At 45.6% G+C, this 16,708-nt stretch overlaps 1 protein-coding gene across 4 annotated transcripts in view; it reads left to right on the top strand.

The window, feature by feature from the left end:
• The window catches only part of runx3 (RUNX family transcription factor 3), a 48,905-nt gene extending 32,912 nt beyond the window's left edge, over nt 1-15,993 (top strand). For 2 of the 4 annotated variants that reach the window (XM_062397380.1, XM_062397381.1), the window contains 3 exons: nt 1,472-1,618; nt 7,485-7,559; nt 12,839-15,993. In XM_062397380.1, the coding sequence (XP_062253364.1) occupies nt 1,472-1,618; nt 7,485-7,559; nt 12,839-13,320 (704 nt within the window). In that variant the 3' untranslated portion in view covers nt 13,321-15,993. The remainder of the gene's footprint in view (nt 1-1,471; nt 1,619-7,484; nt 7,560-12,838) is intronic. The other 2 variants (XM_062397382.1, XM_062397383.1) reach the window with 2 other exon arrangements.
• Nucleotides 15,994-16,708: the final 715 nt, after the last annotated feature.

A 16,708-nucleotide genomic window follows, 5' to 3' on the forward strand; every position in this document is an offset into this window, starting at 1 on the left:
TCTGTGCATCAACGTGTGCCTATGGATGGATGTGTGTGTGTGTGTGCGTGCGTGTGTGTGAGGCTGTGTGTGTCAGGGGGCCGTCAAAGCTAGATATTTCTATATAGTTCGTAAAGAGAGGATGGAGGGGAGGTGGTGGTGGGCACGAACAAATGGACAGAGCGGTAAACGAGAGGAAACTTTACCCATGGGTCAGCCTCTGAGGGAAGATATATTGCCCATGGGTCAGTGGAGAGAAAGGACGGGCAAAATCCATATTGGTCCGTCTGCCTTGCCCCCTTTATATAGTGATAAAATATTCAAATCCAGCCATTACTTCACATTAGGCCACTCTGTAGAGATGCCAGGGAGAAAACCACAGAATGTATACATGCTGGTTCACACACAGTTTTGGTGCATTGATAGTTACATTAAAATCTCTTCCTCCCATTAGAGGCAAAGCCCTCATCCGGACTCACGTCTTGACATTTAAAGGTGTGTTGACATGTGGAACACGCGCACATATGTGTGCGTGTGGAACATGTGTAATTGTACATTTAAGTGTACATGCAAGTGTTTAGATGAAAGGCATGATCAGAGGGGACATCAGAGTGATAAGGGCGCTAAGTGTGTTGGTTTATTTTCCGGGTCGGGATAAAAGAGGTGCAGTAGATGGGCTTCTCTTGCTCGCAGTTAATTCTCACCTCCTGCACACACACACACACACACACACACGCACGCACATACACTCTCACACACTCTCATATCTACAAAAGCTCTTTCAGTCTCTCTCTTTCTGTCTATTATGTTTAAGACTGATGACTATATGGTTTGGTAGCCTTGTCTGGGTGTTTCCTTCTGACTAAGTGCTGTGTCAGTCAGACCTGTGTGTGTGTGTGTGTGTGTGTGTGTGTGTGTCTATGAAAAGGCAAACATCACCTAAATTCATCAGGTCACAGAAATGCCTGTGGTAACAATTCATAGTTCCATTATTTGTTAGACTTCAGGGAAAACAACATTCCTCCTGCAATTATTTTCAACCACTTATGCCGTTGTTATCTGCGGATGACACTGCAGCAGGTGCAGCTTGGGTAACACTTAGTGTCTAGCCAATGTATTTCAAGGTCTGTTAACATCCTAATAATATTTTTGTATTTGGAAGCTAAAAACATGATGACAGCGTCTCGGCCTTTCCCCCTTATATAATTCCATCCTGTGTGAGCTAGGTGAATTACAATGGATATTGATGGTCATCACAGTTTGAGTCAATTTCACATCAATTGCACTTCAGACAGACAAAGAGACGTTGTTTCAGTCGGGACAAACTGCCCCGGCTCCATTAAGAAGGGAGCGGGAAGGAGTTTTCCGAAAAGGACTCTTATTGTTTTTGGAAATACAAAGTGCCATTTTGTGCCGCTCTCACGTAGGTGGTAGATTGGCAAGTCCTTAATTTTCTCTCCTCACTCGGCCCCGTTTCTGTTGCTTTTTCCAGGGCACAGAGTGAAGATGGAAGACCCCCAGAAGATGCAGTTCTCCGACAGGTTGTCAGAGATCGAGCGCTACCAGCGGACTATGCGAATAGGCCCGGTGAACAACAATCCCCGCCCCATGCACCAAACCCACCTCAGCACCACACAAGGTGAGGACCACAGACAACCACATCCAACCAACATCCCTTTAGTCACCACAGCTCTATCACTCTATTAATCGCCATTACTTAGAAATAAATACCTGCTTAAATAAAATACACAGATTTAGTTTTATTTGGCCAGTGGGTTTCCGCACAGCATATCTGCTGCACATCAACACAAGAGAGGCCTTTCACACAGAATTGAACTAAGCCAAGTGCCCCCTCTCACTACCGGGGCTTTTGAGTTTTGTTCCACTAATCTGGGAGCTGTTATACATGCTGGCCAATCCGAGGGGAAGTTCATGTCAAGCTCTGTCCCCGGATGCCCTGCGTTGGTGGGTCCCGGGCCCCACAGTGCGCAGGGTTGAGTCTGTGGCAAGGTGGCGTGGCGGGTGCTGCCAACCGAGCTTGGCCCAGGGCGCTCAGGCTGGCCTCCACACGCCGCACACTACAGCCTCAGGAATGTAACAGCCGCCCGTTACCTTGGCAATCACGTCACTCTCAGACTGGCCGAATGTGCGGGGGCGCGTGTGTGTGTGTGTGTGTGGGGGGGGGGCAAGGCTGAGACTGAGGTGGTGCGACTGAGGGGAGGGGGTTGTTTTCGGGCATGTGTGTGTGTGTGTGTGTGTGTGTGTGTGTGTGTGTGTGCTGTGGACAGCTGCGTGGGTGATGGCAGGAGGGAAGATGAGTGTTCGCTCTTCATCGTATGTCACTGCCTCTGCAACAGGATGCCATGTCAGGGAGCATGCAGACTAAACACACACACAGGAGATAGAGCGAATACACTTCCCTGAAATGCCTACTCTCTAGTTCTCATAGCTAATGAATCTCATTACCTTTGTATCAGCATGTTGCTGTGTACAGGAGGGCTTATTTGGGAGCACTGCGCCATGTGTGGGTGGATCTCTATCAGTGTGTATCGCAGGCGTCCACCAGTGTTTGGCCTTGTGCACAGCTCAGCCAGCACTGAGTCACCAGTGTGGTCCTATCTAACAGCTGACTGTGGAGAACACAGGGTCTTTTACCCCCTGACTCCCCCTTGTCCTTACTTATACTGTTGGTGTTGACTTTGTTGCCCCTCGCACAGTCCGCACCGAGCAGAAAACATGTCGGCCATTTTAGAAACACGGCCGACCGGTTGCGCTGAAAATACAATACAGCCACTGTGATGATAATTTTCTGATGATATAGAGTTTGGCGTGAGCTCTCTACGATGTCTGCCAATAAAAAGCCCCCTGCAGCTAAGCTTTTACTGGGAGCTTTAGGTTTCTGACTTGCATACGGCGGGGGGGGGGGGGGGGGGTGTACAGACTTGGGTCCAGACAGGCAGACGAAGAGCAGCCCTTTGCTCCGCTCTCGTCTGCCTCGCACTGGATTAGAGCAGGAATTAGAGCGTCATTGCCCCGTCAGGCTTCAAAGGGGCCGCGATGTTGCAACGCGCACATGTACAGGACATACACAGCGAGCAGACACAACACATTAACATCAGTCGGAACTGTCAGAGAGTGTAAAGACCTTGGGCTTCACGTTACAGCCGCCAGTGACTTGAGGCCGTCTACAAGAAGTGTGTGTGTGCGCGAGCGAGACAGGAGGGGAAGGGCTGCAAAAAACCGCACACCTTAATGTGTGGTATTACCATCGTGACGGCATACCGCAGGGCAAGAGTGGTAAAATAATTAAATAACAGAGCGGAGGGCCCTTCTCCCTCCCACCTCGTCGATCTGTCGGATGAGCGGCACGGCTGGGGATGTATGTCATCCCGCGGATCACACACAGCGCTCCTGTATGTGTAGGGAACCGGGCACACACAACAGCGCTGCAGTATTACAATCAAAGCTCAAACAATAACACACTCGTAATAAATCCCATTCAGAGACGCAGCGAGATGTTTACATATCAACAACACACACGCCTGTGCCTTTTTGGAAGCCCTGCCAGACGCTGTTGTATTTTGCAGATACTTTAAATCCCGGGGCCTGGGTTTGTTTGAGTATTGCCGGGTGATAGATCGTTATAACACGTTATAATTAAGTGGATTCCCGTCTGGCTGTTACAAAATATGTTTTCCATTATCCAGGGCTGGGACCTTTGCGTTTGCTTCCCTTGAAGACGACTAAATAAGAAAATACAGTGTCATCTCCTCCCAAAGCCTCCTTGCTTAATTTTGTTGTCTGAGCCATGAAATACTGTCTCAGTTTTGTTGTCAACAGGACACGTCTTCAGACATCTGCTCAACGTTACCCTGGATTCTTCACACACACACAAACACACACAGAGCGATGATTGCAACATAGGCACATTGAAAATACAAAACACACACACACACACACACAGTGTACACTGTTCCGTGATAGTGTTGCAAGCTTCCCTGTTAGTGCCCCAGACAGACAGGGTAATTAAGAGCTCATTACAGTGCATGCAGTGACAGGATCCCTGCACGCTGGCAGACGCTGCACTGGCTGCTTGTTTTTGTTCATCGTTGGCCACAGGTAAGCCTGCTAGACATGTGGAATGATTCTCAGAGAGGGCGGAGGCACCGTGTGTTGGTGTGTGTGTGGTTAAAAATGCGTGGCTCAACTTCTGCCGTCGAGCAAATCTGACACTCAGACAATCAAGTACTAAATTGTTATTCTGGTTTTTTCGAAACCTCAAGTGAGGTACCTGTGTATACTTTGTGTGTCTGTGGGTGGCAGCTTCTTCCTTTCATCCCCTTTTCTCAGATACACAATGCAGTTTGTCCCCCAACATCTGGCTGCGGCGTTAAATTGATCATTTATACACATTTCTCTCCAGTCTTCAAAAAACTGCAAACATCCGACAGAGAATCTTTTTTCCAACAGATTCCAATTTTACCTTGTTGAATTTTAAATGCAGACAAAGCTCAACAAGCCCCTGGCACAGCCTCTAACAGAGCGCCGAGACGAAAGCGGCTCTTTCAACTTAAATGTGTTTTAATAGTGAGAGAGACAGCCAGAGAGGGATCGAGGGAGAGAGAGTGGGAAAAGAAAAGTCCTGGCACTTTTGAGGTGGTATCATTTAACATGTTATTTGTTCCAACACCTGCGAGGTCCTCTCTGAAGATGAATATCAGATACTAGCATAACGTTCCGCCATCAAGTCAAGTGCCCAGCGCTTTGATGACGGCCCAAAAGAGTGAGTGTGTAGTTGGAAATGTGTGTGCCTGTCTTTCTGAATGTGTGACCCATGTGGTGATGTTATTCAAAATGACAGTGAAATCTTGCAGAAATAATAAATTACACTTTTCAGTTTTAAATAAACTCAACGTTTATTTAAAAAGGAGAAAAAAAAGTAATGACACTTTGACAAATGCTGGTTCCTCTGGCGTCGTCCTGCACAACTGGCAAACATGTGCTGCAGCTGTGGCCGTCTTGCTCAGCACGTTCAGCCTGTGGCCTTTGGACTGGACTCGAGTAAAAGTCCTGTTTGAGGGAGGAGCAGCCACGATGCAACCGTGCCCCCGCCCGCCTCGTCCACACTGACCACACTGTTGACTCCACATAAACAAGCCGGCCGGCCCCCCAGGTTCGAGGCAGCACTCCGCTACTGGCGCTCGCACAAATTTACACATCCAGAATGACATGATCAGCCAATTAGAAGCGGGAGCGAGACAGGAAATTAGCGCCGTCAGGTAGCTGTGGTATGGACCATTGAGTGTAGCTGTCACACTAGTTGGGTTTCTTGCTGAATTCTGCCAAACCCGAGCAGGAAACTGTTCCTCTGAGGCCAACACAACCAAAAGGAGCAGGAATCTGGACCAGTCCTTTAGACACTCTGTTTTACTTCTACACTCCATTATTTACATAATATGTCAATGACCGCCACGGAGTTTATTTGTTATGGTGCCTGAAAGCTTCACTTGTGGTTACTCGCTTTTTGTGACCCTGAGATGAATAATTCAAACTGAAAATGTTTCTGTTCTCCAACGAAAAAAATACAGAATCTTTGAAGCTGCCTGCTTAGTAGAAAAAAAGGAGGAAAAAAAGAGAAGTGAGAGCAAGTTGTTTTTTAACAGACTCAACTGTTTGTGTAAGTTATAATTTCACATCAGAGTCGGGGCTGAGTTTTACATTTCAGCAATTACAGAAACTACATGTGTGCCATGAACAGTCTCTATTGAGTCTGGGGAGAGGGGAAGGGCAGGAGGACGACGAGCTCTCAAAGAGAACATAGGATTTTTCAGCCCATGTGTTTGTTTTCGCTCATGTTATAAGTGAGGGCTCAAAAGACATATCAAATGTCCCACATAGCTGAGCCAAGGCCGTGTTCCTCCCCTCTCTAACACGCTCTCTTTCTCTCTCCTCTCCCTCGCTGGCGTCTTTCTTTCTCTCTTGCTTGCTCTCTCACATTCTCTCCCCGTTGCGACGCCTTAAGGCCTGAGCGAAGCAGGAAGCCAGCACAAGGACTGGCATTCACTGTGTCTCAATGACACGCTTCATTATGGCAGGCGCATTACATGTCTCAGAGGCGTTGCTGGATCCGGAGTCACGAGGATGGGCGCCATTTTGGCTCAAACATCTTCTCAGCCGTCCCTTTGATCTAAACATGCACTTTAAAAAGCAGCGCGTGTGTTTATTTGTGTCCTCCCAAAACTGACAGTGGCAGCACCCCAAAGCTACTTATTAGTGACGCAGTTGCCACTTCTTCCCATTTCAGCCCCTTCCTTCCCCACTCCTCGGCTCCACCCAGGGGGCTGGTCCTCTTATTAACAGAGGTAATCTGTGCCTCTGGTATTGACGTTGTCTGCCGGCCAATCAAAATATTTGAAGGAAATGTTTATTTTCTTGAGCGAATCGTACCAGCTGCTTGCAAGCCTTTCTGAATAAGGCCATTTATGCGTAAGAATTTGCCATTGTGAGGCATAGTGCAGGACCTCTCGTTGACTGAGTGCTGATTTGGGCATTTGCAAAGGAAGCAAAGGAGCTCCAGGGGAAGCAAAGATCTTACATATGCCGAGCCCCAGTTGGGCTATGCAGCCCAGCACCAGCCCCCTCCCTGCCTCTGGCATCCATCGCGGTCCTAATTGCCTCGACAGGAGGTTAGGAGTTTACTATATTGCGGTGTCTCAACAGCGGTGGGCAGAGTCATAGTGATAACACATGGTCGTCTGCTGCTGCCATTGAAAGTAGAGCACCATGAGAAAAAACTGTGGTGAAAAACTACGTAGGTGTCTGTCTTTATGATGGAAACATGAATACGCATTTGAGGAAAATTCTTAAAACACTTGTTCAAAGGTACGGTGACTAGACTTCAGTACAACCCATGTTCACGGATCTCCGAGCAGCTTGTCTTGTCAAAACTGCACCGTCTCAGACCTAGAGCAAACAGCGCCCTGTTTGCGTCAGGCCTCTTGCGGTGTGGCCGTTGAGTGTGAAGCTGGGTCCCACGCGTTGGGCCAGCAGGTCCGTGACCCTCCTTCGCTTCCTGACAGCTCAACTGGACAGGCGGGCAAGTGTCCTGTGCTTCACAGGTATCCGCTGCCTCTGTGGTGTCTCGACTGAAAGACCCAAAAATATCTCCCATGCACCCATCAGGCATGTTTTCCGACCCTGGTCTCACACTGGTGAGAAATCCACCCCTCCTCTTCCCAGTCTTCACTGCTCAGTCAGCAGAGACCAACCTGTGACAGGAAGACACAGACTCCAAACCTCCAGATGTCAAGACATTTTTGACAAGTCTGTTGTGGAGGGTGTTTTTTGGAACGTGCTTTAGATTTCTATGGCACAGGCAGACATGTCTTCACACCCACACATACACAGCCCATACATTTCTCTTACCGGAACTGCCATATTTAAAGTAGCAGGACACCTCCACTGATGTCATGTTCACCTGCTGTTCATATTGTGTGTTAAAACAGCCCTGTGGCAGGAGCAAATGGACACCCCCGCTCTGAAGACATGCAAGGTGGAGGAGGACCTGAGACCATGGCCAGGTTAGACATGCAATCTTCTTCTAACGTCTCTGTGCAATTTATTTTTGTGGAACTTTACCAAACAAGGGAGACTTGGTTAGTTGTTTAAGGAACACCTTGAATTTTTAATTTGTGGAAATCCCCTTCACATCCGTATAAATAAACTTGTCTGGGGAAATAAACAAAAAAAGGCCAGTGTTTGTGGCCCTCAATGGGCTTTAATAAACACTACCAATCATTTCATTCGGACTGAGAAGCAGAGACGCTAGCCAGAAATTTGTGAGCAGTGGTCAGGCAGGGCACGTTGTTTTTTGGGGGCGCATCTTTGACAAGAGGGTCAATGGGGGGGAAGGGGGGGGGCTTTAAAGCTTTACCCCAGATCTGATGTGAATTTGAGTATTTGCATACCTGTGCATTTGTGTGAGTTAATGAGAAAATAGTTTTCCGAGGGTGGTTGTTAGTTGCCAAGACATATTATCATTATTATTATTATAATCATATTATGAGGCTCAATTAACCAGTAGCAGGAGAGTTGAGGTAACGATACGCAATGGCCTAAATTGCTAAGTATGAGCAAACTGGCCCGGATAAATACAGAGGAGATAATTGGTGCACTTTGGACTGACGGAGACAGTTCACACCTTCCAAATGGTACATCTATAAGAACATCTCAGAACAAACTGAAGATTTCCAAACTAATTAATTTTAATTAGTAGACACTCTAACACCCTTTCAAACAAACAATACAGAAGTGGATCAGCTAGAATGGCAGGCATGGCTCAGGGTGTGTCACTCGTCGTGACAGTTTTGGAGTGCGCTTCGTTTTGCCTGTAGGGCCCTGTTACATCCCAGAACATTCCTAGCACGTCACCACTCTGCCAACCTTCGTCTTCTTCCTCCTCTTCTTCCTCCTCCCCTGACACTCCGGCTGTCATTTGTATCTCTGGTATCAAACAGCACCCTTAGTCTTCAATTCTGCCCCTACCCAGGAATCACCACACCAGACAAGCTGAGTCATAGACTCACTCTGTGGTGAGGACAGACATCTAGACAAAAGAAACCTTAGATTTGCTTGACTGATCTCGCTCTATCTCCTTTTATTCATTAGGTATGATACAATCTCAGAAGCTGGAAACAGAAAGGTGACTTGTTTTCATTGTGAGATCAGGAATTAATTATTTACATGTTACTCTCAGCCTTCCCTCACCAGAGAAAAACGTTTCTGGTGGTGGGATTGTCAATGAAAGTGGTGGTTAGTAAAAGGGTATGTTGGAGATCTTAAAGCCTGAGATGGAAGAAAACACACTACAAAAACAATAACACTGTACAGTCAATAGTCTATAGTTTTTCAGGGAAGGAAGTATATTACCTCCCACAGACACAGATTTACTTAACATATTAATCATGTATACTTGTTTGTTGATGCATTAGGAAAATCTCAGGTTTTTGTAAATCCAACACATCCTTTACCTTTGTTTGTATTGCATGTCACAAGTTGGGGACATGCAAAATCCTCCCGAGCATGATAAAGGGCTGGTGACCATGGTGTCGCAGTACATAGTTGATTATCATTTGCATCCAAAGCCTTGGCACTTAAATAAACACCTGGAGATCGTTTGTGTTCATTTGGATCTCCTGTTCTTTGGCCTGCACAACAGCAGCAGCTCTGCCCCGGCATTATGCTGCTTTGTTATAGCGTATATGCCATGCCATCCATTCGAACTACCCAATCCATTCAGTAAATCAAACAGACATACAATCCATAATACATCGCAGTCGAGTCACTTTAGGGATGGGAGTAGGGAGAGGATTATAGTAAATAATCTCACGGCACAGCGCAGTGTGTCTTTACATGGAGCTGGACCAGCCTGCAGGGGTTTCTAGCCACTTTTTCCTTCCCTCCACTTATTTGCCTGAGACACCATTCCCTGGGCGCTGGCCGTCACAGTTTGCATCAAGCTTGAGTAAACATTTCACAGGTGAGCGCCTGGATTTGCATCTCCCCATTGCCAGCCACCACACTTGGACACACACATACACATTCACATACACAGACACACACACACACATACACACATCTTTGCACATTTACACTTACATGGCCGCCTGTAACTTGCCCTCGTGTTGACAACCAAAATCAGTTTCTCCCATAGGCAAATCAGGCAAACCTCCTGTCATATCTGGGTTACACGCTTGACTGTGGAGTAGTGGACTTCTTGAGCTAGGCAAAAAGGTGGAGAGGGACAGGAGCCTTGGTGCTGCAGGGTTAAGTGTGTGGTGCTGTGCTTCAGAGCCGAAAGAGAAAAGTAAAGGAGAGAGCTTTGGAACACTATGTTCTCTATAAAAATCCTCATTCCTAGCTACCCGCTTCGTAGACTGGGAACATCACAGACGGCAGACTGTGCCAGCTAGCCCTCTGGGGTCCATCCCCTCTCCTGTCCCTGCAATTTAGTCAACACGTTTCAGATGAGCCTAATGGAGATCATGTGTGGTTTTGGGCCGCAGAGGTTACAGGCAGCTACTACTAGGCTCAGCTAGGAAGACCCTCTTTGCCAAAGATACACCGCTGTTACCACAGCCATAACAGTGAGGCCTGTACTTACAGTGGGTGGGGGTGGGTGGGGATGCCGAAAGGTATGCAATACGGTTAAGGGGGAGAAAAAGCAGACTGCAAAACTTTGCTTCTCAATTACCGAACAGTTTGTTTAGCCCTCTCCTCCAGAGGGAGCTACTGTACTGCAGAGAGTTTCGGGTGGCTTCCTCTGGCTCACAGCCAAGAGGCTGGTGCTGCACAAGCCCATTAAGGTGTTGTGATAAGTGTCCAGTCCCGTTTCCGTTGACAGAACACAGGAGTCGATCCCCACCGCAGTTTAGCCAACACGTTTCCACCAACTCCAATTATATGGAGATCCTGAGCAGGGTGGGCCGCAGCAGCCAGAATCATCAAGTCCCCACGCCATACATCCCCTCCCCGGCTTCACCCTGAAGCCTAAATTTAGCACGGACAGAGAGAGATGAAGACACAGAGCCACAGAGAGAAAAAGAGAGAGTGAGACAGAGAGAGGAGGGGGGATAGACTGAGAGCGACTTTTTGGGAGTCCGGTAGGAATTAGTGGGCCGACTCCACTTCACCCGAATCAACAGCAGCTGAAGGCTTGGATTTTCCTCGCGTGAAATCAGATACGGAGCCTGGTAGACTCTGGAAAAAGAAACAGCCCCCCCACCATCAAACTCCCTCGTCCCGAAAAGAAGAGGAAATTCAACTGCAGAAGTGCACTGTTAAAAAAAGAGAGAGTCTAGCAGGGGCCATGGAAATTGCAAAGGAACAGATTTTTTTGTAGCTGAAAATGGACCCAGTTCACCAGACATAGGGAAAAGACATTTCAACAAGACTGTGGCACGCAAGTTTGGCATTCTCCCCCCTCAGGGCTGTGGCGTGCAAGCGCTTGCTATTTTGCAAATACAAGCTCTCTTTTCTCTGCCATCCAAATCCACATTTTACACTTGCAGTCATGTGGGCACATTGGACCCGTGAAAGCCACATGCGGACAAACAAATAAGCACGGATCGAGGTGTGCGTGCGTGTAGCTGTTTGAGTGTGTAGGTGTGTGTCTACAAGTGGCAGGTGTGGATGGATTGTCTGTATGTTGACATCAGGTATGAGGAACTTTTCCTTGTCATTGTGAAGCACAAGCAGGTGAAGGGCGTATTCAGGTTGCAGAATATTTCGGCCTGGCCACCTGACCTTCTTCCAAATTATCTGAGTGCCATGAGCACAAAGACTCAACATGCTCAACTCATCAGCCATGAATCTACCTGAGTATGATAATGGAATGGTTTTGGATTTTTTTGTGGATGCTCGTGTGCATTTTCTATGACTGTAACATTTTTTTGTGTTTGAAAGTTAGTAGGAAAGTAGGAAAGTTAAATACTGTAGAAATCTACTATAGCCATTTTCAGACATGACATCTAGAAAATTGGCTACGGAATTTACAGAGGCTTTGCCTTTCACACATGCACAACACTACGGGAGGTTCTCTGCACAGACACGTTCACAACAGCATCGAATCCTGAAGCAGCCAGGTGCAGCAGACAGAGACAGGAAGTGACGTATTAACTGTGCTTCGTAGAACACGTGATCAGTGTTGCAGCACCCTGACACTGCCAGTGCAACATAGACGGTTTATAAAAAGCACACACCTTCCAGTACACAAACAACAACATTGTCAGTATATTGTAGAACTGTTTGATAAGGACTCACTAATGACAAGGAATAAGTCTGAAGTAGCTCAAGAAAATCAATTCAGTACAGGCAGGTTTAGAAGGTATACTGCAGTAGTATTTGTCACTATGCTATGGTCCAAACTCAAATGCTATGGCAGCATGCAGCGTTCAGAAGTTCTATATGACTTTAGGACTGTGCACAGATTCATATCCGAAGCTCAGGATGTAAGATCAGCCAATAATATTCCTCGGTTAAGTGAGAGGGGCAATATGGTGTTTGACTTAAGGAACTGAGCTGGTGACAGTAGCGGCCCCAAATCTCAGAAAAGCAAGCTGCCAAGTCGAACCCTTGAGCAATACTTCTATTTCCCTTTTGTCAGCTGAATAAATTAGAAGGTGTGTGGTGAAACTGAAGTCCTAACAGCTGGGCTCAGCTGCGCTCGGTTACCTGTGAGATTACACATAGCAGTTAAGTCTGACAGGTCAAGACTGTGATACACATTAAGAGGATATTCACATAGAAACACACCCCCACTTCCTTTCCTTCCCCTCGTTCCTTTCATTTTCCTTTTCCGTCTCTCTGTCTGCCTCAGTGACAGTCCGCCTCTGTCGCCTGAGTATGATTTACGATGAGTTGCACAACAAGCCCTCCGTGTTTATGCAGAGCACCCCTCGCCACTGACAAAACGTCTTTTCATTTCTCCGAGAAAGACAGAACACTGTGCATTGCTCATTTTGTGAGAGTGGTAGGAGGTCTGTGGCGAGGGGGCCTTTTCATAACTTCAGTCTTGTGCATGGGGCTGTGGGATGATGTGCTGTCAGTGCTTGATGACTCTTATTAAGCAAAAAATGTCTCAGTTCATTACTTTGAGCAGACGTTTCCATGGACAGACACATCGTAAAGAAATCTGAGCTCAGGGAGGGGGATATGGGAGAGTTGTTGTCCTGGAGATGTGGGTTGTTTTTTTAAGTAATTAGAAATAGAGAAATCTCTTAATCCCTTATTTCGTAATCACAATATCAGTTTTCATTTGTTGACTAATTCCACCCTTTTGTTTCTTTCTTTCTGCCAACAGGGTCAACAGATATCTTCCAACAGAGGAGCAGCTTCCCTTCTCTCTCGCCGCTGACTGACCCCCGCTTCTCAGACCCTCGGATGCATTACCCTGGGGCCTTCCCCTACTCCGCCAACACCTCCAGCAGCGGCATCAGCGGCCTCAGCATGTCAGCCTCTTCTAGATACCACACCTACCTGCCGCCACCCTACTCGAACAACCAGACCCAAAACTTCCAGTCCAATTCCTACCTGTATTACGGCGCAGGCTCTGGATCCTACCAGTTCTCCATGGTTGCGCCGGGAAACACCGGAGGGGAGCGCTCCCCCACCCGCCTGCTGTCCTGCTCGGGGGCCGGTGGCCCCGGAGGGACCAACAGCCTGATGAATCCCGGCTTGAACAACCAGAGCGAGGGCGTGGAGGCCGACGGCAGCCACAGCAACTCCCCCACGGCCATGAGTGCTTCGGGCCGCCTGGATGAGTCCGTCTGGAGGCCTTACTGACTGACAGACAGCTAGACAATCAAGATGGTGCGGGAGAGAGTGAGGAAGGAAAAGGAAAGACGACGATAAACAAAAAAAAAGAAGAAAAAAAAAAAAAAAATGCTGAACACTGAAAGAAAAGAAAGAAAATCAAACAAAAATATCGGAAAAGCTGCATGTTTGTCTTTAATTTCTCCAGCACTCGCTTTAAAGACTGTGTTTTACAACTCTCCCAAGACTTCCATGTATTTTGTACATTTTGAGTGAACTCCTGCACCGTGCTGAAACATGTATTCCTAAGAGACTATGAAAGCCTTTTAAACGGAGATAATGCTCAGCGGAGACTGTAAGTAGACGTGAGGGTAAGTAAAAGCCATAGTAACGTTTCAGGAAGGTTTTTCTGACATTAAACCAAAGACAAAAGAACAAGAGACAACAGAAGAATAAAATCCATCAGTGCAGTGGATGAACTGAAAAACTGCAGCAGACACTCATCAAGCCGACCGGTCAGACTGATCCAACTTACATGGACACTGGCCAGGAGCAGTCACACTGAACTTTTCCTTCAGGAGTGACTCCGACATCCTTCCACGGCATGGCTGCACTGCTGTAGAGATTGTTTCTTTTAAGGTTTAGTTTCTGCAACATTTAAACATTGCAAAAAACATTGTCAGTTGTGAAAACATCCTCACAAGCGTACAGTGCGTCTATGCAGTGCCTTATCGCCTAATTCATCATCCATACGAACATTAACAGCCATTGGTGCTACAGTTTACCAGTCGGTGGATGTGTCAACACGATCGCTGCATATTTGAGAGAAAAGCATTTTAATGTGTCAGGACTTACACGTTTAAGGACATAAATTCTCCTCTGCTGTGTCATCAGCGCATCACGTTTTCAACAGGACACTGGCTGATATTTAGAGGAATGTAAAAGGCAAAAAAAGCAGAGGAGTCTTTATTGGGTTTCTTTTTCTGCAGGTATATTTATAGTCCTGTTGTGTCTTCTCTTTATTTTATCTTTAAAATGTATTTTCCAATCCCCATTTTCTCGGCAAAGAAAAGTCTGTCTGGTTTTTGCAACCGGATGACACGGTTTACTTTTGATATTTATTTGAGCCAAATTGTGAGGAAATGTGCGCATAAACCCCAACAAATCCTTGAGCATTTCTCGCTACCTTTCCTTTTATACATATATATGAATATAAATGCATACAGTATATATACCGTTTTGTTGTTAAGTATAAATTTGGAATTTGTGTAATATATTGTTAAATTATGAAAAACAAAATCTTTAATGTAATTATTTTGTCTTCCAATGTAGCTTTGATGCACTAAAAACCTTTATTCCTTATGAACCACGCAGATTCAGCGAGTCAGATGGTGTATCCAGAGCCGCAGTCTTTTAAATTTCCAAATTGCCTTCCTCTGCTAAATGAGTCATTTGCATTACTATTGCACTATGTTTGAATTCATTTATCTCATATGGTTTTGCATTTAAAAAGAGGATGCAGGGCTAGACATTCAAAAAAGAGAAATCCCCAAACGTGAATACAATTAAAGTGGCCTTTTTATAAATCCTACATTAAAAAGGATTTCATGATTACACACACACACACAATTCCTCTCCCACAGATGTGTGTGTGCACCCCCCCTCCTTTCCTGAGGCCACTGCAGTTGCTTGTGATCCCTCTATGGCTCGAGGAGGGTGAGGATGAAGGGATAGAAGGAGGCAGTGGGGTCAGAGTGATCTTCTTACCAACACCTAGCACAGTAATGCAAAAAAAAAAAAAAAATCCCTCGTTGTGCACAGGTCCCTTTGTTCTGAATAATCAGTTTGTGCTTTGAAGCCTTTATGGCACCGGTTCTGTCTTTGCTGGTCTAATTTACTGATCATCAGTGCCAGGGGCTCAGCGCTCTGCCAATAATTCATACACCTGCACAGATTATCTCAGTATCACCGAGGCGTTAACGACAGGTGTCAGGTGTCGAACATTCACCCGGAAAGTCCTCCACAAGAAGGAAGATGATTAGCGTGACTCAGTGAGATGGGTATTTGGTTGAGTCACAAGTGAGATTTAATTTCAAAGTGAATACAAAAGCTAGCATTTGCAGCTCAGGTAATAATAAAAGACTCATTATCTGCCTTATTCCTACTTTTTAAAACAATCAGAAACAATGTCTCATTCCTAATTCCTCTGGGGCCTTTATATGGTAGAAGACCTCTTCTTTTTTTTTTACTATGGACAAAAATCATGCAGCTAGAGAAACCACATGGTGTATTTGTGTGGTTCCTTATCAAAAAAACCAAAGATCTTCACAACTGCCTGTAGTCCAATTGGTTGGATATAAATGATGGGAAAGATGTGTGGCGAGTCTTCGTTGACCTCTGATATCATTCTTTATGCAAAACAACTGGATTGTATTTAATTGTATATTGGATTAAAGAGCACAATGTTACATTTTCTTTTACTTCTTTTTAAAAGAACCCCTTTTCGTTTACCAAACTGTTACATCATCCTCCCCCTCTTCATTTCTCTTTTATGCTCAAAGCATGTACATCTGAAACTGATATGTTAATTTAAGAATCTCATTTACGTATGTAATAATATCGTTAATGCTTCCATACCGAGTGCTTGTACAATCTGCGGATAATGTAGTTTTTAATCATTTTAATTAAAAAACATGTGTCTCACCTTTGCCTTCAAACTTGCTTTTCATTTCATAAAAAGGATTGTTTTTATTTTAAATATAAGTTTTTAATTTAAAACTTGAATACCTCTGCCAAGGCCCTACACTCACTTTAAAAAACATTAAATTCACTAGATTCACTGGATTTTAACTTGGATCATCAGCAAATTTTACCCACTCATAAATATCAGTATCCTGTGTCGCTTCTGTGGTACCTGCATCAGATTCTTCTCATCACGATACATGAATTATTCACTGAAAAATCTTTGAAAATGTTAAATTCCTATCTCACATTGTTAAAGATAGTGAATCTGATCCAGATTCCCTGACCCATACCACCAAGAGTTGTGGCAATCCAAGGAGCAGTTTTTGTGTAGTCCTGCTAAAAAACAAACCAGCAAACTAGAAGAGCCCTCAGAGGAGCATATACCACCAACCAAGGTCGAACAATTCTACACATGATGGTGCATTTCTTTCAATAGAAATCTAACCTAATTGATTTAACCCTAACCCTCACATAAATCACACATCGTTGAAAAAAGATCAGCCTCTTGATCTGCTTCCCCACCCAAATGTAATGGCTTTGGCCCTGGCCCCGTCCCTCACAGTCGGTGGACATTGGTTTAGTGGTTATTGAGTAATCTTGCAAACAGTTAAACCAACTATAAGGGAACATGCCTCCCTCAAGGTTAACGCCATATCTCACATTAAAGGTGAAA

Source organism: Platichthys flesus, chromosome 10 (genome assembly GCF_949316205.1).
Source record: "Platichthys flesus chromosome 10, fPlaFle2.1, whole genome shotgun sequence".
NCBI classification, from domain to species: Eukaryota; Metazoa; Chordata; class Actinopteri; order Pleuronectiformes; family Pleuronectidae; genus Platichthys; species Platichthys flesus.